The sequence below is a fragment of the Anolis sagrei genome, chromosome 5 (assembly GCF_037176765.1).
Source record: "Anolis sagrei isolate rAnoSag1 chromosome 5, rAnoSag1.mat, whole genome shotgun sequence".
Lineage (NCBI taxonomy): Eukaryota > Metazoa > Chordata > Lepidosauria > Squamata > Dactyloidae > Anolis > Anolis sagrei.
Window position 1 is genome coordinate 76747125 of NC_090025.1, and position 23984 is coordinate 76771108.

The window sequence follows — 23984 nt, forward strand, 5'->3', positions numbered from 1 at the left end:
CAAGATACTCCACTTTGGCAGGAAAAACGAAATGCAAAGATACAAAATGGGGGATGCCTGGCTCGAGAGCAGTACGTGTGAAAAAGATCTTGGCGTCCTCGTGGACAACAAGTTAAACATGAGCCAACAATGTGATGTGGCGGCAAAAAAAGCCAATGGGATTTTGGCCTGCGTCAATAGGAGCATAGTGTCTAGATCTAGGGAAGTCATGCTACCCCTCTATTCCGCTTTGATTAGACCACACCTGGAATATTCTGGGCACCACAATTCAAGAGAGATATTGACAAGCTGGAATGTGTCCAGAGGAGGGTGACTAAAATGATCAAGGGTCTGGAGAACAAGCCCTATGAGGAGCGCCTTAAGGAGCCGGGCATGTTTAGCCTGAAGAAGAGAAGGCTGAGAGGAGATATGATAGCCATGTATAAATATGTGAGAGGAAGCCACAGGGAGGAGGGAGCAAGCTTGTTTTCTGCTTCCCTGGAGACTAGGACGCAGAGCAATGGCTTTAAACTACAAGAGAGGAGATTCCATCTGCACACGAGGAAGAACCTCCTGACTGTGAGAGCTGTTCAGCAGTGGAACTCTCTGCCCCGGAGTGTGGTGGAGGCTCCTTCTTTGGAAGCTTTTAAACAGAGGCTGGATGGCCATCTGTCAGGGGTGATTTGAATGCAACATTCCTGCTTCTTGGCAGGGGGTTGGACTGGATGGCCCATGAGGTCTCTTCCAACTCTTTGATTCTATGATCTAGAAGTAAGTTTCATTGAAAGCAGTGGGACTTGCTTCTTAGTATAAGACTGAGGCAGTATCTTTACATAATTTGCTTCGCCAAGCTGATGTTCAAGTTAAGGAGATTTATAAAGAGGAGTTGTGGGCTTTTTAAAATGGGGGCAGTAAGTTCATCATTCTAAGTTGTCAAATCCACAACATGTTCCATTTATCAAGCACATATCTGAGTCACTTAACAACTGTACAGCAGGAGGATAAGGATGAGGATAACAACAACAACAGCCCTTAATTTTAGAAGGGTTAGAGGTATAGGATATCCCGCAAAAATGGAAAATCCTTAATTTATTTAAAAAATGATTTCTTTTAACCTGAGAGAATGCTTATTTAGGAATCTCTAGGTCCTCCGATACAACTCTATTGCCAAGTTTAACTGGACACTGACCATAGAATCATGCTGGAGGATCTACAAATTCCTAGAGAAATGTTCTCTCTAGAAATCTCTAGAGTGGGATCTACACTGTCATATAAAATGGTTTATTTTAATATATATATATATTTGAGAAGAGAAAATACAGTTATATAGACATATACTATACATTTCCCTCTCTTTTATTTACATTCACCCCTGTTTCTCCCCTACTCCAGAGCCTAAAGTCCCACCAAAAAATCAGTTCTTCATTTGGAGGTAAATCCCCATCTTCTTTTTCCAATAATTTTTCTAGAAATTTTCTCCAGATACTTTCAAAGTCATTTGTTTTTACATAATCCCTTCCTTAATTTTAAGTTTGATGTTAGCTTATTGTTCTGTCGCCACTGGGTCTGAATAAAATGTCTTTATTTTATAGAATGCACACTTTAAACCCAGTGGGAAGCCGGGGTGCCCGAAAAGAGATTGTTAGAGACTTCCAGAAGTAATGGGCTTTAGAGTTCTTTAAAGGTACAAAAAAGTCTTTATTAAGGAACAAATCTTCAAACAACACTTCAAGGCTTTCTTATACTAGTCTTTAAGAGACTGGCACTGACTTGGTTTAACTATACTATCTCAACATGAGGAAGAATCCTTTATAATCTCTCCCAGGCCGTCCATCGCCTAGGCCTCGCTGGTCTGGGTATAACTGCCGATCCCCAAATGCGTCTGGAAACTGAGTAACCTACCAGACGAAGCTAGAAGATACTTAGCTGGAATTCTGTGGTTCTGCAGTGCTGTCCTGTGGGAACTTCAGGGCTGTTTTCCCCTCTGATGCTGTGAGGCTGAGAGGCTGTGAGCTCTCAGCCAGAGCCTTTGGAACCTTTTCCTTCTGTTTCCCTGGAACTGGATGGTCACTGGATGACCCCTGGATGGTCACTGGATGGACCCCGGATCACCTCTGGATGATCCCCGGATGGCTTTGAGGAATGAAGCCTTTCCTGATCTGCGTCCTATAGATTGGCTTCCTTGTGCATGACTGACCAAAATGGTTCGTCTATTTTCCCAAAGCCCAGACTAAGGGGTGGAACCAAAGCTAAATGAAGATGGACAGGGGCTTGCCCTATGTCTGCAGACTATAACAGGAAGCCACCGTGCAGCAAAATCCCAAGCCTGGGATTGCAAACAAACCTTTAGTTCACAGCAAATAAAATTGGAGCTCCTGGAACAGCTGTTCCAGAACACTTATCATTCAATGCCATTTTACAGATTTCTTAATACTATTCATTAACCTGTATTTTCATTGCCCCTTTTCAATATTTTGCAATTAATAGTCTAGCTGCTGTTAATAGCATGTCTATTAATTTTTTCCCTCTTATCTTTTCCATCCTCTTTTTGAATTAAAAGTAATATTTCTACTGGATTCCTCCTAATTTTTATATCCATAATATTTTCTATTTCTGTTATAACCAATTCCCAAAAATCTTTTACATATTTGCAGTCCCACCTCATATGCATGTAGGTTCCAATTTCTTGGCATCCTCACCAACATTTTTCATTATGAAATTGAAAAATATAAAATGGTTTAACTGCTTTGAAATACATTATATGGGTCTACACTGACCATATAATGCTATGCCAAACTGCATTTTATGGTTGTGTAGATCCAACCTAGGCCCTCCAGTATGACTATGGTCAATTATAAAGTCTGGAGATTCCTAGAAAGAACATATTAATCAAACATTTGAATAATCATATCCACAAAAATTAAATCAGTAAATGTGGAGGGCTGACTGTAATAAGAAGGTAACTTTTGAAATTGAATGCATACATTCAGTTCTGGTTGCCTGACCTGAACCACAAATACCAAGAATGGTGAAAGTACCTATAAATGTGTTTTGGTATTGTGCAGCTCAATTGTTACCATTCCTGTATTATGAACATCTGTATCTTCTGCAGGAGAGAAAAAGAAAATCTGTCTCCAAAGGGAAAGGTTGTGCAAAATTGTTCCTACAATATTCCAAATGTATGCTACAGATGTCAATAAAATACTATATTGTGAGAGTTCTTGGCATACTTTTAATGATAAAGGTATCCCTACCTCTGATTCATTTTAGTAATGGTAACACAATGTGATCTAGACTTTTCATGTTTGTGTTGGGGTGAGGAGCAGAGATTATCTGTTCTGTAGTGAGAGTTTGGTGAGATGGTCATTGACCACTGCATTTCCTTTCAGCAGTATAATCAATTTCTGGACATCTGTTACATTTTTCTTTGACCAACAAATAGAGTTCATGAAGAAGATGGGTATTTACAGATTTGATTCTGAATCCAAGAAGTGCATCAGGAGTAGGAAGAATCTGAGTGTCATTTTCTTAAATACAAATGAGAGTTTGTCATCCATTTGCACAAGAAAAGAAAACAATAATTGCAATTTAGGTGACATCATCCCCCAGCTATGGTGAGGAGTGCAACTAAAGTTATAATGACAGAGAAGGCTGATAAGTTGCAAATGCTGAGATCCTATGTAAAGATCTGTTCAAGCAAAGCTATGGTGTCTCTTCCTTCAAGACTCACAGTCCTGCATCTTCCTCCATGGCCGTTTTATGTTTAATGGCAAGCAGGAGGTATTGGTAAAGTGTTGGACGAACTGCATATAGCCAGATGTACAATGACAAAGTCATCATCAAGGTCTTAGGAACCCAAGAAGGATGCTTTTGCTAGTTTGCAACTGGCTATAGCAATATAAGCAGATATTTCCCCATTTCCTCTTCTTCTCCACTCTGAGAGCACAATATAGGAACAAATTGAGGAGTGAGTTCTACAGAAGGCTTGTGATCTCATCAGATGGGGTGAAATCAGCATTCTAGGATGCTTTCACACTATCTGGGGGGACAGACACTGAAGCCGGATGCTTTTATTTGTTATTGTGTGTTTATTATGTTGTATTATTTTGGTCCTGGCCTCATGTTAGCCACCCCGAGTCCCCTTTGGAGAGATGGTGGCGGGTTATAAATAAAGATGATGATGATTATTATTATTTTATCCCAACACAGGAGACTTCCTGTGTTGTGCTGGCTCCAATAGTCAGCATAGGGCCTCCCCACAAGGGCAATACTTTCCTTATATGATGAGTAAAGAATCGTCAGAGTGAGCTGCACGTGCGGTGACAGGTTGCTCCCTCATTCCTCACAAGAAGCCAGATGAAGCGAGATGCTTCTCCTGCCCTTTCTGATAAGTCTGAATTTTTCCCTATGTAATGGTCAAAAGGTTCAATGTGTAGGGGTAAGCCAGTCACTAGCCACTATCTTTGGTGATCAGAAAGTCCCAGCATTTCAAGCTTGCATCTTTTGGCTCTACTGGTCTGCACTCATGCTAGACAATGCCTCCCAGAAAGCTTGTGACATACAAATACTCCTTCCCTGTAAACATTTTGTTCTTAAGATCTATCTTGTCACATTCTAGACCAACAATAGGTTCTAGATTGAAGCACTTTATTCAGTTGATCATTGTTTAAGTTATTATCCAACATTTCTATCCAATGGTGTTTAAGGATCTCTTCACACGGCCCAAAATCGCTGGCAAAAGGGAACTCGTGTGAGGCAGCTCATGGCGCCCTTCATGCCCTCCTTCCGTCCCCTATCACACATTGCGGATGGGAAAGGGTGTGTGTAGTGTGACGGCACATGACAGACCCCACCCTTGGCATGCAGCAAAGCGGCAAAACGGGGCAAAAGTGCCCTGTGTGAAGAAGCGGTAAGACATCTAACAGTAAAATACTGTGCAAAGACATCAGTCAAAGTTGAAAAGCATTACTAAAATCAGTAGCCAATTGGACAAAGAGATTTTTTTATTTTAGTAGTTTTCATGTTGTTCTGCACAAACAAAATAAGTTGGATTGAATCATCTTTGTGTTTCCCTTCTCCAAAAAAGGTATCGATACTTTTTGAATGTTCAGGTGGTATACTCAAATACTGCAAAGGGGATATTATGCCTAAAGTCATTATCAACAGGTGTGTAAGCTGGTTCCTAATGTGCTATTTCTGCCTCCCTTCACCTGAGAGTTGGAGAGGTTGTGGTTGAAATTGGCCATTGACACGAACAAAAACGGATGCTTAGTGCACTACAATCCCCATGCTGCCTTGGAGGGAATGATTTCATACAATTACTGGTCAACTGGGCAGAAAATCTGATTGTTTGAGTTGGAGTTCCTAGAGCTCAAGCCTGGCCTCTATTCTCTGGTCCTCAAGGCAAATGGAAGAAAACTCAGGTTTAGAAGCTTCCTAGAAAGCTATGTGATCATCAATATTCCTCATTCATCGGAATTGCTGTCTTTTATTGAAATGGCACGCACTGTGCAAATATGGTTGATACTTAAATTATACGTATGACATCAAGTTTCTCCTTGTTACATAATTGGGTCTGACTCCTGTGATATCGTATGGAATCATCCCAAAATCACAGGTTTAGACCATGAAATCTCAGGGCTCGGGATAATTCTGACCTTGTAACCATACTTTGTGTAAATTTTGCAAACATGCACTTTTCTAATTCTGTATAATAATTCAATAGAAGAGGGAAATATCAGTTGCTTATCATTTCCTACCAATTATGGAAAATCACAAAAAAGGCACACATTTTAAATAATAGTCAAAGAGACCACAGCTTGGCTAAATTCATTTTGAAGTGTCTTCTCCCTATACTCTACTGCAACGTTTAACTTCACCTGCAGTGTATCTGAGTTAGGTCTGTATAATTTTTTGGCCACACAGCCAAATGCTGCCTACTCTCCATATGCTGTGGACCCACTACAGTTTTGACAACCTCCTGATTTGCTTTTTGAAGTCCCAGCAAATAAAAGGAGTTTAATGGACCCATGTAGAGTTTCCATACATACCAGGTGCATGCTATGAGTTTGGCTTGGAAATAAATAAATTCTGGGCTCATTTCCTTTTCCCATTCTCTTCCACAGGAAAAAAATGAGAATGTAGTATTGCAGAGAACACTTTTAATATTTCACAGATGAAAACTGGGACACATATGGTCCATCAAAATGTTGTCAAGATGGGAAAGGTTATGAATGAAAAAAAATCAGGTAGGCTAAGAGAAGCTGTGGCCGCTTCCTCATGCCTGAACCTTCCCTTATTGAGTAAATTCCATGCAAAGCACTTTTACAATCTGAACTTAGTTTGCAGCAATTGAACTAAGCAGGGAAAGTGAATAGAGGAGAGAGAAACTGGGATTGAATCTGTACTGCCATATAATGCATTTTATATGGGCATTTTAAAAGTAGCTGAAAAATGGGACGGTGAGGATGAATTGGGACTGTCCTGACAAACAGGTAGAATTGGAAGGTATGAGAACATATTCTTGATAGGCAGTGGTTCTCAACCTGGGGTCCCCAGATGTTTTTGGCCTACAACTCCCAGAAATCCCAGCCAGTTTACCAGCTGTTAGGATTTCTGGGAGTTGAAGGCCAAAAACATCTGGGGTCCCCAGGTTGAGAACCTCTATCAAACTATTTCCCACTCCTACTGCTAGCACCGCCTCCCTCCCCCTTAGACCCATTTGTTTCCCTTAAATATATGATTTTTTTTCTTTCCCCTTCAATGTCTGATGTACTTACAGTTCTCTAATTGGTTATTTTTTTCAGCCACATTAAACCTATAGTCCATGGATTCATCAATAGGATGTTACATGTGAGCACATAAGAGAACAGGCTTCATCAGTGTGATGATGAATGGTGAAGTACTTTATAATTTATTGAAGTTGCATAGGAGCATCCTAATATTATTGTCAAGTTGCAATGTGGTACATTAATCAGCAAAGAGGGAAACAAATTAGGCTGTTTCTCTGCCTACAAATGAAACCAATAAATGTGGATTTTCGAAGCTGTTGTGAGGTGGGGGAGTGTTTCTTGTAGTTTTCCCACTTTAGATTGTGTTCATGCCTAAAAATCAATGAAAAATTAAAGGAATGCTTTCTAATTGCAGGTTGCAATGCTATATGCCATATTCAGGGTTTTTTTGGTCATGTCAGGAGCTACTTGAGAAACTGCAAGTTGTGTCTGGTGTGAGAGAATTGGCTGTGAGAGAATCTGGTGTGAGAGAATTGGTTGCCAAGCGATGCCTGGATGTTTTGATGTTTTGTCATCCTTGTGGGAGGCTTCTTTCATGTCTCCACATGAGGAGCTGGAGCTGATAGAGGGAGATCATCTGCACTCTCCCCGGATTTGAACCTGCGACCTGTCGGTCTTCAGTCCTGCCAGCACGGGGGTTTAACCCACTGTGCCACTGGGGGCTCCTGCCATGTTGCCAATGTATATAGCAGCTACACCATGCTACCTAATATGTAGTACGTAAAATTACCTTCACCTATTATTATTATTATTATTATTATTATTATTATTATTATTATATTGCCAAAGGCTTTCATGGCTGGAATCACTGGGTTGTTGTAGGTTTTTCTGGATATACGGCCATGAGAGAGAATGCTTCTAGAACATAGCCATATAGCCCGAAAAACTTACAACAACCTATTATTATTATTATTATTATTATTCGTATTATTAGTATTATTAGTATTACCTTGCTTTATCTACACAAAGGAGACTCAAAGCAACTTGACATAAAAGCATTAGTATATAATTTAAAATATACACAAATGCAAACATTAAAAAACATTTACACACATATAGCACTTAAAAAAATCAGTTAAAAACCATCAAAAAAGTTAAAAAGCACAGCACCCCCTGACTAGATCTTAAATATCTTCATCTTTAAAAGCCTACCTGAATATGAAGGTTTTAGCTTGCCACTGGAACGACAGTAGGAAGGGTGCCATTCTGGCTTTCCTGGGCAGGTAGTTCCAGAGTCGAGGGACAGCCACCGAGAAGACCCTCTCTCTCATTCTCACCAACCAAGCTTGAGATGGAAGTGGGACCAAGAGAAGGGCCTTTCCTAAAGATCTCAGGGCCCGGGCAGGTTCATACAAGCAGATACAGTCAGGACTTTAAAGGTCATAACCAGCACTTTGAGTTGGCAGCCAGTGCAGCTGCTGCAATGGGGGGTGGGGGTGGGACTGCTCCCTGTAACCAGCCCCAGTGAGTAACCTGGATGCAGCATGTACCATTATGGACAGATCTGACTTCTCAAGGAACGGGTATAGTTGACACATACATTTTAATTGTGCAAAGGCTCTCCTAGCCACCACAGATAGCTGGGCCTCCAGGTTCAGCACTGAGACCAGAAGGACCCCCAAACTGTGAACTTGTGTCTTCAGAGGGAGTGTGACCCCATCCCTATCCCCTAATCTGCCTTCCAACTGACCAAAAGTACCTCTGTCTTGTCTGGATTAAGTTTCAATTTTTACCCTCATCCAGTCCATTACTGATGACAGATACTGGTTTAGGCTCAGGACAGCTTCCTTGGCTTTAGGTGGAAAGGAGTAGTAGAGTTGAGTGTCATCCACATACAGGTGGCTATCATGAAGAATCTATTATTAATACATTACAAGAGATACAGGGAACTGAATTTGTCATCTTTGCCTTTGGATTGGTTGCTATTAAAGAGATGGGTCCATTTGGTTCAAAAGGGAAAATGAGATAAAACAAATAAGCCAGGAGAGGCCACAGCAGCTTGCTCTTGCTTGAATCCATAGTGGTGCCTCCTCAGCTCTCCTGTTGAGTGAGTTAAGTGCTAACAACTTTTGCAATTTAAATTCAGTTAGCAGTAAATGAACTAAGCTGTGATCAAATGGGAAATATTAGGAAGAGCAGAGACAAACGGACATTTTAAAAAGCAATCAGAAAAGTGGGATGATGGAAAATGAATTGGGATTATTCCTGCCAAATTAGAAGGGTTTGAGGTCTCTAATGTTTAGTTCTGCATGTTTAGTTTAATTCTGTGCATTTAGTACTTGTACCACTGGTTCTCTTATGCCACTGGATCTCACCATAGAAGTTTTTTTTCCTTTAAGAGGAAAACAGTAATTCATTGTCCCCATCTCAACAGACAACGGACTTTGTCACACAAGGTTGATATAATACAACTACAGCTGGATAAAAGCAGCTTTGAATTGGAGCCTATGGCACAACATCTTGTCTCTCTGGCTGTTGCATTATGCTTGATTCATAATTGGATTGTCTCTTTCCATTGATGGAGAAAAACCCATCAATGAATCTAAAATCATTATTGTTTCATCACTCTTCCTTGTGCAATAATGTCCTTCCATTGCAATATATGATGCCAAACACGTACAGCTATGCAGTGGTAACAAAAGAAGGGGAAAGGAACAATATTTAAAACTAAAACGTGCATGTGCTTTGTAGGTCAAATGCAGCTTGAAAGCAAAGCTGTGTGGAAGACTTATTGCAGGAATTTGCATCAACAAAGTGTCAGCATTGCACCATTACAGGAAAGTGTGAAAATGATGATTTCAATATGGTATGTTTCCTTTTGCTTAAAGAATGCAACTGCGGTGAGACAACAAGCTGGTGTGAAGAAGTTCTGAAGCATTCAGTGGTCCACTGTCAAGTTGGTTTCGTAATTCCTAAGAAATGTAAAACAGTCCAGACTCTGGAATTGCAAAATAATGATTCCCAAAGATCTATCTTCCTTCCTTCCTTCCTTCCTTCCTTCCTTCCTTCCTTCCTTCCTTCCTTCCTTCCTTCCTTGAAATAAGGTGAAATTCTGAAAGAAGATAGTGTTGTAGGACATCAAGAACAAATCACAGATATGAGTGGAAAGAGAAAAGCCAGTTCCCTACTATTGGCTGAGTTGGTCTGAGTACACCAGCAATGATCAAACAAGACAGAGAGGGAGAGGAAAGGCTCCTATTTTTGTTAATTAGATGTTCTCTAACATCCACTTTAATCTATCGCTACTTCTCAGATTCTCACTTTTTAAAATTCAAGCTCATGTAATATAAAGACTGGATGTGAGGGCTTAGAACATCATTATTAGCACCTGAAATGGCTTTTCTGATGTAAAATGTACCTGAAAAGGAAGAATGATTCATCATCTCCTGATTGCCTTGAACTCTCTCCAAACATTTTTTTAGAAATGGGAAATAACATTTCAGTTCCTTTTCACTACTCCCCTTGTTTGTTGCATGTCTGATAATTTACAGCAAGGTCAAACATACAATATATGTGCATTGCAAAATTTTGGGCTGCTGGTGGTGCAAAATTGTCCCAACTGTACCAGTTCTTCATCAAAACCATGAAACCTGACTTGGAATTGAAAGGGTTACATTGTGGTATGTAGAATAGACAGAGCCAAACTCTTCCCCATTGAAGTACTCCAATACGAAGATGAGCTCCCAGCTAAATGTGCTTGAATTTTATGAGACTGTTCATTCCTTGCCCCATTTCCACATCATTGGAGAGAAGTGGAATGAATAGCTCTTGTTGAGCTATTCTGGCAGCTTCTAGGAGGGAAAGAGATGCTTAAAAGCTCCAGCTGCATAACCCAGCGTTGGCTGTTGCCCAGGGCAAGGCACAAGCTTAATGTGCTTGTGGAACTTGGGAACTTGGGAGCATGAGAAAGGGTAAGCCAAACAATTACAAATGCTCCTGACCATCAGTCTCTGTGGCTTCTGTTTGGATCAATACGCTCTCTTTCATCCTCACACCAATTAGTGCTCACTATAGATGGCACAGATGGGCTTTCTTGATGGATTTGTGGCTGTAGACGTTGTTTGCCTTCTCAACTCCTATGTCTCTTTCAGCACCAGGCTCCATCCTTTAGATAACATAATGTCATGTACAGCAAATACTTTAAGGCTATTGTCTGGATAAAAGATACACAGCTCAATAGGATTTTCCAACAACTGCTTCTTGGAAAAGTCAAACTTTTGTACTTATGTGTATTTATATGTATCCTTTAAAATTAAAGACTGGTTTGACTGATTCATAATAAACATTGTAGACAACATTAATTTCAGACAGTGGTTCTCAACCTGTGGGTCCCCAGGTGTTTTGGCCTACAACTTCCAGAAATCTCAGCCTTACCAGCTGTTATGATTTCTGGGAATTGAAGACCAAAACATCTGGGGACCCACAAGTTGAAAACTACTGATTTAGGAGAAGTCTACAACTCCCTAAAAAAGACCAAAACATCTGGGGACCCACAAGTTGAAAACTACTGATTTAGGAGATGCCTAAAGGTAAAGGTAAAGGTAGTCCCCTGACATTAAGTCCAGTCATGTCTGACTCTGGGGTGTGATGCTCATCTCCATTTCTAAGCCGAAGAGCCAGCGTTGTCCGTAGACACCTCCAAGGTCATGTGGCCGGAATGACTGCATGGAGCACCGTTACCTTCCTGCCGGAGCGGTACCTATTGATCTACTCACATTTGCATGTTTTCGAACTGCTAGGTTGGCAGAAGCTAGGGCTGACAGCGGAAGCTCACGCCGCTCCCCGGAATCGAACCTGCGAGCTTTCAATCAACAAGCTCAGCAGCTCAGTGCTTTAACCCACCGCGCCACCGGGGGCTCCTACAACTACAACAGGAGACGCCTACAACTCCCTAAAAAACCCAGCCAGTTTGCCAGCTGTTAGGATTTCTGGGAATTGAAGGCCAAAACATCTGGAGACCTACAGGTTGAGACTCATTGCTCTAAATGGAAGGCACTAATAGCATTCTTTTTTTCTTTTTGTTTTCTACCCTTTCCCCTTTTCAAAAAATAGTTTTGGAAATTCCTTCCCTTTCCCAGCTTATAAGAGTGGTGTGATGGGCATATCTTTAAGATGTGTGCTTTCCTCTCCATGAAGGTTAATTAGGAGAATTTTAATGTCCTTGTCAGGGTACATGTTAAATTTTAAAGCATATCCCTCAGGTAATTTCATTGTCTCACTTCCTGACAGCTTGAAAGCAGGGCTTGTATTTGAACAGAAGTGGGATTTGCCTTTTCTGATTGCACAGTCACGACGTTTTGTGAAGCTTTAAAAGAACAAAGAAAGGCAGAGATAATTTATTTGGGGGTTCTCTTCCCACTGTCCCTGTGTTTTCTTCTACCTACAAATTGGACATTCACTCAGATTAGCCAAATGATATGGCAGTTTTCAATTCTATACTTACTAAGGTTCAAACAGTGTTTCTCTTATCTCAATGTATTTCTGGTCATTCCCATCAGTTGCTAGCAAAAGTCAAAGCAGGTGGATTTACTTGGAGTTTGATTTTTTTTTTAAAAGTGGGTGGATTTACTTAGTAGTTGGGAGTGATGAACAAATAAAGTCTTAGCTCTCAGATGTCTCCAAGTGTCTTAGATTTTTTTCTTTTGGATGATTGAAATGGATTCTACAGTAGAGTCTCGCTTATCCAACCTTCGCTCATCCAACATTCTTTATTATCCAACGCAGTCTGCTTCCCGCCCGGATCCGCAGCTGGTTTAATACATTGCTATGTTTTGGTGCTAAATTTGTAAATAGAGTAATTACTACATATTGCCATGTATTGAACTGCTTTTTCTGTTGATTTGTTTTAAAATGTGATGTTTTGGTGCTTAATATGTAAAATCATAACATAGGGTTGTTGCAGGTTTTTTTCGGGCTATATGACCATGGTCTAGAGGCATTTTTTTATTTCTCCCCAAAGAGTAGAGATTAGGCTTGGGTAACCACGGAAAAATTTGGTTCTAAACTCGTTTTGTTTTTAGGGGGCCCTTGCGTTTCGTTTTTTTTTAAATAATTCCGAAATTTTCCTTTAAAATTTTTTGAAATTTACGAAATTTTGTAAAATTACAAATCGATTCCTTAATGGCGGACGAGATTGCACAATATGCTAAAAAAAAACTTCCAAATGGGACAGGAGGAACTTCTGAAGCTTCCCTCTCCCTCTGTTGTTGACTGTCAGTGTGATAAAACAAACAACAACTATAAAACTTGCACCAGACATGCGAAAATAATTACGAAATAATTACGAAATAAATTGAAAAAATTGTTTCGAATCTTAATTAATCCTCACACTATTCCTGCATGGCTCAATATTGGATCGTAAGCTAATTTAAATACGAATTAATAACGAATTACGAAATTAATGAACGAAACCACCCAAGCCTAGTAGAGATCACACAGCCACATTACACAAAGACCAGCTCTTTCTCATTCTAGAAGAGGAAGGAAATGAAGGTTTAAGTAATTTGGTTCCAACCTCACCTCACCCAAAACACCTGCAAGCATTTGGATCAAGGTTGCATCTACACTGTAGAATTAATGTAATTAACTGCTATGGGTCAATAGTATGGAATCTTGGGAGTTGCAGTCTGATGAGGCACCAGCACACTTTGGCTTAAAAAAGAGGCTAAAGATCATGTAAAACTGCAATCCCCATGACTCCATAGCATTGAACCATGGGAGTTAAAAAGTTGCCATACTGCATTAATCTAAGATGCAAGGTTCCCTGCTCTTGAGGAGTCTAGTGTTTGTGCAGTGCTGCAGATTACAAATTATTTTCAAGTAATTACAATATATGAAAAACATACAAATGTATTGTCGAAGGCTGTCATGGCCGGAATCACTGGGTTGTTGTAGGTTTTTTCAGGCTATATGACCATGTTCTAGAGGCATTCTCTCCTGACATTTTGCCTGCATCTATGGCAAGCATCCTCAGAGGTAGTGAGGTCTGTAGGAACTAGGGAAAAGGGTTTATATATCTGTGGAATAACCAGGGTGGGACAAAGGACTCTTGTCTGCTGGAGCTAGGTGTGAATGTTTCAACTGACCACCTTGATTAGCATATAATGGCCTGACAGTGCCTGGAGCAAACTTTTGTTGAGAGGTGATTATCATAACATAATTTGATGTTTAATAGGCTTTTCCTTAATCCCTCCTTATAATTCAACATTTTCGCTTATCCAACGTTCGGCCGGCCCATTTATGTTGGATAAGTAAGACTCTACTGTATATGTGATATTCTCTAAATGGTACAGAATGCACAGGCAGCCATATTTATCAACAAACAAAATCAGTTTCCACTTTATTTAGACAAATCCCAAGTCTCCAAAAAGTGCAGATACCTAGTGTGAAGTTTTAAGATTTTCAGATCGTTTAATTAGGCAAGATATTTTGCATGGTGGCATAAGGAGCGGATGAAATAGCAGTCCTTAAAGAAATCTAAAGTTATGTGTTATCTTTTCATTGTGAAGGATGTTTTCAATGTCACATTAGTCTCATACACTCCAACTGCCTTGGCTTGCTTCAATTGCTGCAAAGTGGAAAAGTAGTTTGTAGACTTTCTAACTCCGGTTTGGGGAAATGAAGGAGAGACATCTTAACCAGGCAAGAGCAAACTGATGCAAGGCCCTTCCACACAGCCATATTATCCAGGATATCAAGCAGATAATCCACAATATCTGCTTTGGACTGGGTTATCTGAGTCCAGACTGCCACATAATCCAATTCAATGTGGATTTTATACAGCTGTGTGGAAGGGGCATCAGTCTTTCTTAGCTCTCCTCACTGCTGTTATTTGGCCATACATGTCAATGTTTTCATCTGTGAAATGTTGAAGGATATGTAGTCTGTGAAGGGGCTTCTACAGGCCAGAGCCAGAGAGATGGTTTTGATTGACTTATAGGCCCAGTTTCTTCATTTCAACATAGCAAAGCACCAAGGCAATTCTCACAAATTGCTTCCAAAGAAACCTGCAGATGCAATTACAGCTGAGTCCATCATTGATTCTGAGACTGTTAACCACAACTGTTTCTCCAGATAATACAGTTCTCTTAATGCTAGGTACGAAAGTGTCTTGTTAATGCATCTTGTTTCATGTGTATTGAAATAAGCAATGATTTTGTGCAGTTTCATTCAATTGCATTTCCCCACTCCCCAGTTAAACCTACAAGACAGATTTGCATTGCATTGTTGCAAGCACTGTGTAGTGTAAAGTACACAGACATAAAAGTTGGCTATAGATATGAATTCTTGCAGGTTAAAATTATTTGGTACTTCCATAAGATGGAAGAACAAATCCCTGAGGCAGAAAGTATGATTACACTTTGTCTTCTGTATAGGAAGGAGTCTCAGAAGGGGGAAAATAATGTACAGCAATTTAAAGACTTGTATGGGAATGAGCGCTATGAGTAATCCAATATTTCTGGCTGAGTTGTTTTAAGACTCTTCCACTCTGCTTAAATCTTATTCACTAGGAGCTTGCCCATGTAAATTTTTCATAGTTATGCAGCAACGGAAAAATCTCGAGACCCTTTAACAGTTAATGAAGCCCTGCCCACACCACTCCCCTCTATAAATAGCCCTCATAAGGGGCTTCGGTCAGTTCTTCCGCCGCTAAAAACACAGCCAGAAGTCCTGACGCATGACATTTTTTTTAAAAAAGAGGGGAGGATGGGCAGGTTGTGCAAATACGCAGGTGACCACTAAGGAAACTATGTTTACAGGCAAGCAACCTATATTTTCCCCACGTGGTCACTGCGATTTGCACATATGGTAGACTAGCGAGCTGCTAACCTTGGATGGTGGGAGTCATGCCACTGCCCATGACGCAGTACTGCTCTACCAAAGGCTGCATCCTTCTTGGACGTCACATCTAGTTTGTAGTGCTTCACAAAGGTTGTCGGCTTGGACCATATCGCTGCTCTACAGATTACATCGAGGGGGATTCCCTTCATGAACGCCGTCGACGCTGCAACAGCTCTTGTAGAATGAGCTGTCGACGCTGCAACAGCTCTTGTAGAATGAGCTCTGACCTGTAAAGGTACGTCTTTCCCACATAAACGGTAAGCATATCGGATTGTAGAAACAATCCATGAAGATATCCCTGCAAAGACACAGGCGCGCTTGGTGGGGACGCGGGACAGGGCCTTCTCCATAGTGGCCCCCCAACTCTGGAACACCCTCCCCAAAGACCTTAGACAGGCCCCTTCATTGGCTATCTTCAGAAAGAACTTAAAAACCTGGCTTTTCCGATGCGCCTTCCCAGATTAGGAAATCTCCACTACCGAGTCCCACAATCACTTTACCAGAACCAATGATTGCTGCGCATTGCACATCGCACTTGCCCTAGAAACCCTTTATACACCTCCTGTCTAATCAGCACTTTTAACCCTTGTACCCACCTTTTGGCCCGGCCCAGTTTTACTGTGTTTTAATGTACTGTGCTTGTTGTTTATTTTTGCTTTAATTTGTTTTAATTGTTTGATTTGCTTAATTGTATTGTAATGCTGTATTGTTGTGGCCTTGGCCTGTTGTAAGCCGCATCGAATCCTCTGGGAGATGCTAGCGGGGTACAAATAAAGTTTAATAATAATAATAATAATAATAATAATAATAATAATATTTGGTGGTTTCAATTTCAGTATCCAAAGCAACAGTTCTGATGGATATTCCTTATTTTACCATATTCCAGTGAATTCAAAGCCATTTTTAATTCCATTTCTAATTTGATTTCTCTTTCACCCGGCTGATTTCTTCTTTATGCAAAAAGTGAGAGTTGTTCTGTATTCTACACCTACTTAGCTAGGGCTGTATGACTAACTTATAAGTCCTATAGCCTGATTCCCCTCCTCTTTTCTTGCCAGACAACAGTTCCACCAAGAGATTGAGGTCTATTCAGCTGGTGATAGGGCACAAGGGAAGGATGTTCCATAATCTTGTTAAAATTATAGTCCCCACTGTTGGTGGGATATGAATCAAATTCAATCCATTGGATTGTTTCAATATTTTTATGAGATATTCTATACTGGGCTTATGCATTTCAGGTGAACTGCAATCAGAGGCGGCCCTAGGTAATTTTCAACGGTAAGCAAACACTAATTTGGCACACCCCCCCCCCCCCAACCAATCACTGATATATACTTTCTGTTCATCGTGGGAGTTCTGTGTGCCATATTTGGTTCAATTCCATCATTGGTGGAGTTCAGAATGCTCTTTGATTGTAGGTGAACTATACATTTCAGTAACTACACTTGCCGTATTTGCTCCCTTGCCTGGCCCACTTTGGGTCCGGAGGCGTGCCTGAAGACCGAGAGAGAGAGAGAGAGGTGGAGATGCCCACCTTTCCTGAAGGTAGGCGCAAAAACAAAGGAGGGAACGGAGGTGGGAGATACCTCCAGCCGGAGGGGCTCTCTCTCTCTCTCTCTCTCTTGGTCCCAATGGCTGAAGAGAAAATCAGGAGAAGAGGCAACTTTTGGTGCGCACGCTGGGGTCTTCAGACACGCCTCCGGACCCGAAGAGGGCCAGGCACAGCGGCTCCGCCCCTTGGCCCACCCGCGGATTGGGGAGAGAAGAAGAGGCGGGTGGAGCGCCGGGGGATCCGGAAAGGGAGCCGGTCATGGGGAAGGGATCGAACGCGGAGAACGATTGAGCGCCGGCTCTGCTCGCGCACCCGGTGACCAGGTGGAGCAGGAACGAGAGGGGCTAGGCGAGGCTCAAGGGCCCGACCCCTTTGGGAAGAGGATCGCCCGGCAGCAAGGCAAGAAAGCCGAGGCTCCCCCCGGACTGCTAGGGCTGTTGTGAGCTGAGGGGGCGCTCCTCAAGTGGCGGTCGAGGGGCATTTACAGAGGCGCCTCTGTGCCCCTGGCAAAAAAAAGTGTTCTGCGACTGCTTACTTCGCATAATGGATGAGCCGCCCCTGACTGCAATCTATTTTGGTGTCCTGGGTTTCAGTGGGGGCCCTGATTTGGTTTTTTTTAGCCCCTCTAATTTTGAGAGGGCAGATATATGTTGTCATTCTGGGGTGCTGAAAGATTTGTTTTCTATCTGGCCCACTTGGGGGGGGGGGTCCCATGCTCCCCTTCCAACCATTTTAGGCTGTTTCTATTCTAGAGGAGAGGTGGTGCAGGCAGATGCGCATGTTTTAAGGAGGCTTCTTACCTCTTTTTAGTCTAGAAGAGAGGTGCTGCAGGCAGGCTTGTACACTTTCTCTCCTGGGTCTGCACCACACCATACACTATTTCCAAGGCATTTTAAGGAGGCTTCCCCACTTCCAGGTAAGGAAGAATTATGACCTCCTGGAGCTATCCTCCCTGGGTTTCCTTTAAAAAAAAACACCTCTTTTTCCCCTGGCATGCTTCAATCTCCATTCTGCGTTGGGTTTAATGCTTCCTTACAGCTGGGGGAAGAGGTAACTGGTAGTAGCTTTCAGGGAATGAAGGTTTTCTTTTAGTTTGCTGGGATTAAACTGTGATGCCAAAAAGCAGAGGAGGAGATGAGATCGACTCTCACTTGTTTTCGTTGCAGGCAGGGTTTTGTACTGGAAGGGCCCTTATCATTACGTACTCCCGAACGTACTGAAGGAAAACAGATCCACACACATGCCTATTCTTTAAACACCAGATTGAAAAGTTTGATTCTACCTATAGCTACAGACTTCTATTCATCATGCACAAATATTTCATCCTGATTGCAGGGAATTAAAAAGTTGGAATATTCAAGGGCATGAGTACTTAGGGTGGTTATGATCATGAAAAATTTATCCTTGGTCAACAAAATTATTGAGTCAATAGACTTGTATATTCAGGAAGGAGATGTGCTGAGGGGATCAGCCAATTATGTTATAAACAAATGTTCTTGGGGATAAATGAGTAAATAGAGGAATTGGCCAGTAGCACCTATTGACAACTCAGCAAGGTATATTGGGATATGACTAGAAGTGATTACCTCTTGTTGTCCTGTAAGACTGAATGAACTAAATTAAAAAAAACTTTAGATAGTTCATGTAGAATGCTCCCCACATGATTGTGCCACTTTAGCAATTATGGACGGAAAGAGTTTTGGGACAGAAGCTAAGAATTTAAGAGAGAAACAAGTGGTTTAACAATGACGGTGACAACTTACTAATATACTTGGGCCTAGAAGGAATAAAATAGAAGATGTATTTTCCTGAAGTGGGATAAAGGCTAAAGAAGCCTATTTCTGGTTGGAAGTACACAAATTCTATATTTGTGATTCCTGAAAGCCACTCAGTAGTCTACTGTCCCTTGCAAGCTATCTTGTAGATGTCAAATATTCATCTTAGTTATTGTGTAAATTATTAGACAAAGTCACTGGCATAATTCTACCCTTACTCTTGAAAATCTTTTTGGAAGCCTCAGTGGGAGGCTGTAACAGGGGAGAGGGGTAAAGAACAAAAGGAACACGGCTCTCAGCCACGGCTCCGGAGCCCCGCAGAGAGCCCTGAGGGAGGCCGAGGCGGAGGGGAAGGCCAGGCCTACTTCCTGAGGGAAGCCTGGAAGCCATGAAGGAGCCCGGCGAGGAAGGCAAAGGGGAAGAGCGGGGCTCGGACCTGGCCTCACCCCCGGAAGCCCTCCCGGAGGCCGCCCCCGCTGTGCCGCAGGCCGAAGCGAGTGGCAGCAGCGTTGGGACCAGGTCCTCCACCAGCCGGAAGCACCTGAAGCAGACCAAGAAGAGCATGAAGGCAGAGGGTTCCGAGGCAGCCCCCACCCAGCCACATACACCTGAGAAGGAGGCCACAGGTGCAGCCCTGACCCCGGAGGTGAAGGTGAAGACGGAGCTCCCGGATGACTACGTCCAGGAGGTGGTCTGGCAGGACAATGGCAGCGGCACCAAAGGGCCTAAAAAGGGCCTGAAGGACAGGACTGGAGAGGTGCCAGCAGAGATTTGCATGGTGATTGGAGGCGTGCAACCAGCAGACGCTCGGATCTCATGAGTGAGGCATCTGTGGAAAGAAATACAAGTATTACAATTGTTTCCAGACCCATGTTCATGCACACAGAGACATGGAAGCCACGTCGGGCAAAGGAACCTCCCAAGGCGACAACTTTCTTTACACCTGTGACATCTGCTGGAAGAAGTACAAGTACTACAGCTGCTTCCAGGAGCACAGGGACCTGCATGCTGTGGACGATCCCTACAACCAGGCCATGATCGCCAAGGAGAAGGTCAAGGAAGAGGAAACTGAGCCCTTTCAGAAGATTGGTCCAAAGACAGGCAACTACACCTGAGAGTTCTGTGGCAAGCATTACAAGTACTACACTCCCTACCAGGAGCATGTGGCCCTCCACGCCCCCATCAAGAGCGCTTTCAGCCGGAGAGTGGAAAACAAGATGCAGAACAACTTTGAAGAAACCAACAGCAGCTCCCAAAACTCCAGCGAGCCATACACCTGTGGGGTCTGCGGCATCCAGTTCCAGTTCTACAACAACCTCCTGGAGCACATGCAATCCCATGCAGCTGACAACGAGAACAGCGTTACCTCAAACCAGCCCAGGTCTCCGCCAGCCATTATCGAACAGAAGTGGAAGCCGTGGCCCCAGCGCAACAACACCAACAATGTGTCCGGCGGGAGCTCCCTGGCCAACAGCGCCATCCCTGAGAAGGAGTGGCAGAACATTGCCGAGCGGCTGCTGCAGGTGATGTGCCGCGACCTGGGAACGCTGAGCGTGGTGAGCGAGAAGGAGTTTGTGAAGCTGGCCCAGACTCTGGTGGACAGCGGCGCCCGCTACGGGGCCTTCTCGGTCACCAAGGCCCTGGGCAACCTCGACTCGCTGGCGCTCAAGCACTTGCCCCGGATGTACAAACAGGTGAAGGTGAAAGTCACTTGCGCCCTGGGCAGCAACGCTTGCCTGGGCATTGGGGTGACCTGCCACTCACAGAGCGTGGGACCCGATGCCTGCTACATCCTGACGGCCTACCAGGCGGAGGGCAACAGCATCCGGAGCTATGTCCTAGGCATCAAGGGGGTGGACATCTGGGAGAGCGGGGACCTGGTCCACCACTGGGCACAGAACATCCTCTCGGAGTTCGTGATGCCTGAGATCCGGACGGTCTATGTCACGGACTGCAAGGCAGGCTCTCCAGCCTTCTCCAAGGCAGGCCTCTACCTTCACTGCTCGGCCTGTGCTCTCAACGCAGTGGTGCAGAGCGTTCTGAGCAAGTGGACACTGCAGGCCTGCAGCATGCATGAAGTCATCGAGCTGCTCAATGTCTGTGAAGACCTGGCGAGCTCGGTCGGCATCGCCAAGGAGACCTTCGGCTCGCTGGAGGATACGGTGCCCCTGCCCTGCTGGAACTCGGTCACGGACTCTCTCCTCTTGGTGCACGAGCGCTACGAGCAGATCTGTGAGTTCTACAGTCGGGCCAAGAGGATAAGCCTCATCCAGAACCTCAACAAGCACTTACTCAGCAACCTGGCTGCCATCCTGCCCCCCGTCAAGCAGACAGTGGTCGAGCTGAGCAGCAAGAGCCGGCCCACCCTGCAGCTGGTGCTGCCCACCTACGTCAAGCTGGAGAAGCTCTTCACCTCCAAGGCCAATGACTCCGGCATCATCAGCAAGCTCTGCCACCTCTTCCTCGAGGCCCTGAAGGAGAACTTCAAGGTCCACTCGACTCACAAAGTGGCCATGATCCTGGACCCCCAGCATAAGCTGCTCTCCGTCCCGCCCTATTAGCACGAGGAGATCATCGGCAAGGTCTGCGAGCTGATTGGCGAGGTCAAGGAGTCCTGGTCCGAGGAGGCCGAGTTTGAGCCCTCCTCCCCTAAGAAGCCACGGACCTCTGGCGGAGGAAGTGGAAGCAGTGGTGGAGGTGGCAGCAGTGAGGGCTCCCCGGCGCAGGAGGAGAACTGCTCTGGGAAGAATGAGGTCTACGACTACCTGCAGGAGTCCCTCTTCCAGGCGCCGCCAGACCTCTTCCAGTACTGGTCCTGCATGACCCAGAAGCACACCAAACTGGCCAAGCTGGCCTTCTGGCTCCTGGCCGTGCCAGCTGTGGGCGCCCGCAGCAACTGTGTAAATATGTGCGAACAGGCCCTCCTGATCAAGCGGCGGCGGCTCCTCAGTGCCGAGGATATGAGCAAGCTCATGTTCTCGAAGTCCAATATGCTTTAAGGCTCAGTGCGGGTGGGAGGGATGGTTAGGGGTGGGGCACCTCGGGCCAAACAGTGCTCCTCCAAAGCAAGAGCCCCACTTCAGTCACTAAATACTGTGGACCTCATTCTGAATGCCCCGGGACACAAACCAAGAGAGACACAATGCACTTTTTTTCGAGAGCAGTCCCATTGGATGCTTCTCCTCTGGCATCTTCTGGCAGCTGAGTTTCTCAATTGACTTGAAAGGTGGTGGTGTTGTTATTATTAAGTAAATTGCATTTGATTTGATTGTTTAAACAAAAGGAACACTATAAAGGATTGAAACAAGATGATCAAAGGGATACTCCTCAATTTTCTAAGTTGTTATTGTGTCAGCATCAGCTAAAACAGGTCAAGAAGCCACAGAATAATGCATGAAATAAAAAATGAAAAACTAAATCTTCATAATAATGATAATAATAATGGGTGCTGTAAATAAGCTGTCTCCAGTCTTGTCTGCATTAGTCGGAATGATATCATCCCAGACAATACAAAGAGATCAGAAGAGACATATTTGGTTTGCTCAGTTTTAGAGCTTTTAACCTTTGCTTCAGATAGACATTAAGAGGTTATGTTGAAACTTTCATTTTTTGCAGGCTAAAGGAATACCAGATGGCATCAACAGAAGAGTATTATTCAGATCAAGGGAGTAACTGTGTTGTTGCTGCTGTCGTTGTTGTTGCTGCTTGTATTCTGCCTTTTCCCCAGTTTGGGATTCAAAGTGGCTCAACAAATAAAAAGCGTATCATTAAATATTCACAAGGTATAAAAAACAAAACTAGATTAAACCACCAACATTTGAAACAAGATTAAAATATATTGTATATTACATATTGTATGTACACACACAGTACAACAATTAGCGAGATCCAGCACATTATTTTGGTTGAACAGAACTTAAACTGTTAATTATCAAATGTCTGTCTAAATAGAGAATTCTTTATTGTAGGGGGCGGGTGCCAGTCTAATTTTTCTGGGAAGGGAATTCCATTGAGTAGTAATTGTTGTAGTTCAGCGTGTTGACAGAGTTGCTACTCTAGTAGCAGAGGGGAAAGATCTCCTCAGGAGTCGGAGGGAGAACAGCAGGGTCAGTGCATTAGAGAAATCATCATGGCTCCAAGTGATACCGATAGGTTTCCAGGCTTCTCAGATTACGGAATGGGGAAGTGAGCAGAGGTGTAAAAAGGGCTGCTCGCGAGCTGGAGTCTGAGGGGGAATTACAAAGGAAGCGTATTCGGGAAATACTTAGTGCACCAACTGATGAGGATGACTTCCTCATCAGGATTTGAGGGGAGTTCTGGGTCTGGAAGTGATATGGAGGGGGAGGAATTGGATTGGACCCGTGTGCAACACATAAGGGACATCTGTAACCAGCCCACCTCTAGCGAGGAGTTTGAGGGGTTCACTGGGGATTGGCAGCCAGGTGATTCTTGGCAGGATCTGAACTCTGATAGTAATTGGCAGAGGTGGAGGGATGGGCACTCAGCTGCAGGCTTGGGAGCAGGTGATAGTGATGACGAGAGGGTGGGGAGCTCATCAAGCTCTGAGGATGACCTTTGAGATATAAGGGGGTTCTATTGGCACATCTAGTTGCAGAAAGCAAAGTGTCTTTATCAGACATAATTCTTTGTGCTGCCAACTCTCACCCTTGGGTCCTGGGCTTTAGCTTCGTGTGTTCCCGAACCTCTGTTTCTTCAGTGATTCCAGCGTTCCAGCCTTCCTCTTCAGCGGATTGACCATGGACTGGTTTGACTACGCTCTGGCTTTTCTGGATTTTTGTTTGCTAATATCTTTGTGACTGAAACATTTCTTAGTTTTGAAATTGTGTTTTTCTTGCTCCAGTGACTGTGTTTTTGCTATACCTTGATTTTCAAGCAGTTTGCTTCACTTTTTGTTTAAAGCGGATTATAAGGCAATATTATAATCCGGATTATATTTTTATTTATTGAAACAACTTCTTTTTGATGCCAAATCACTCCTAGGACCTTCAGCACTGCAGTTAAGTGCGTTTTTGGTCCCTTTGTTTA

The 23984-nt window shown here is 43.4% G+C and overlaps 1 protein-coding gene across 1 annotated transcript; it reads left to right on the forward strand.

The window, feature by feature from the left end:
- The first annotated feature begins 19833 nt into the window (after positions 1-19833).
- On the forward strand, positions 19834-21937 carry LOC132775442 (zinc finger protein 618-like). The gene is given in 1 exon segment (XM_067468379.1): positions 19834-21937. A coding segment is annotated over 1 exon segment (1782 nt). The 5' UTR covers positions 19834-20155.
- The last annotated feature ends 2047 nt before the right edge of the window (positions 21938-23984 follow it).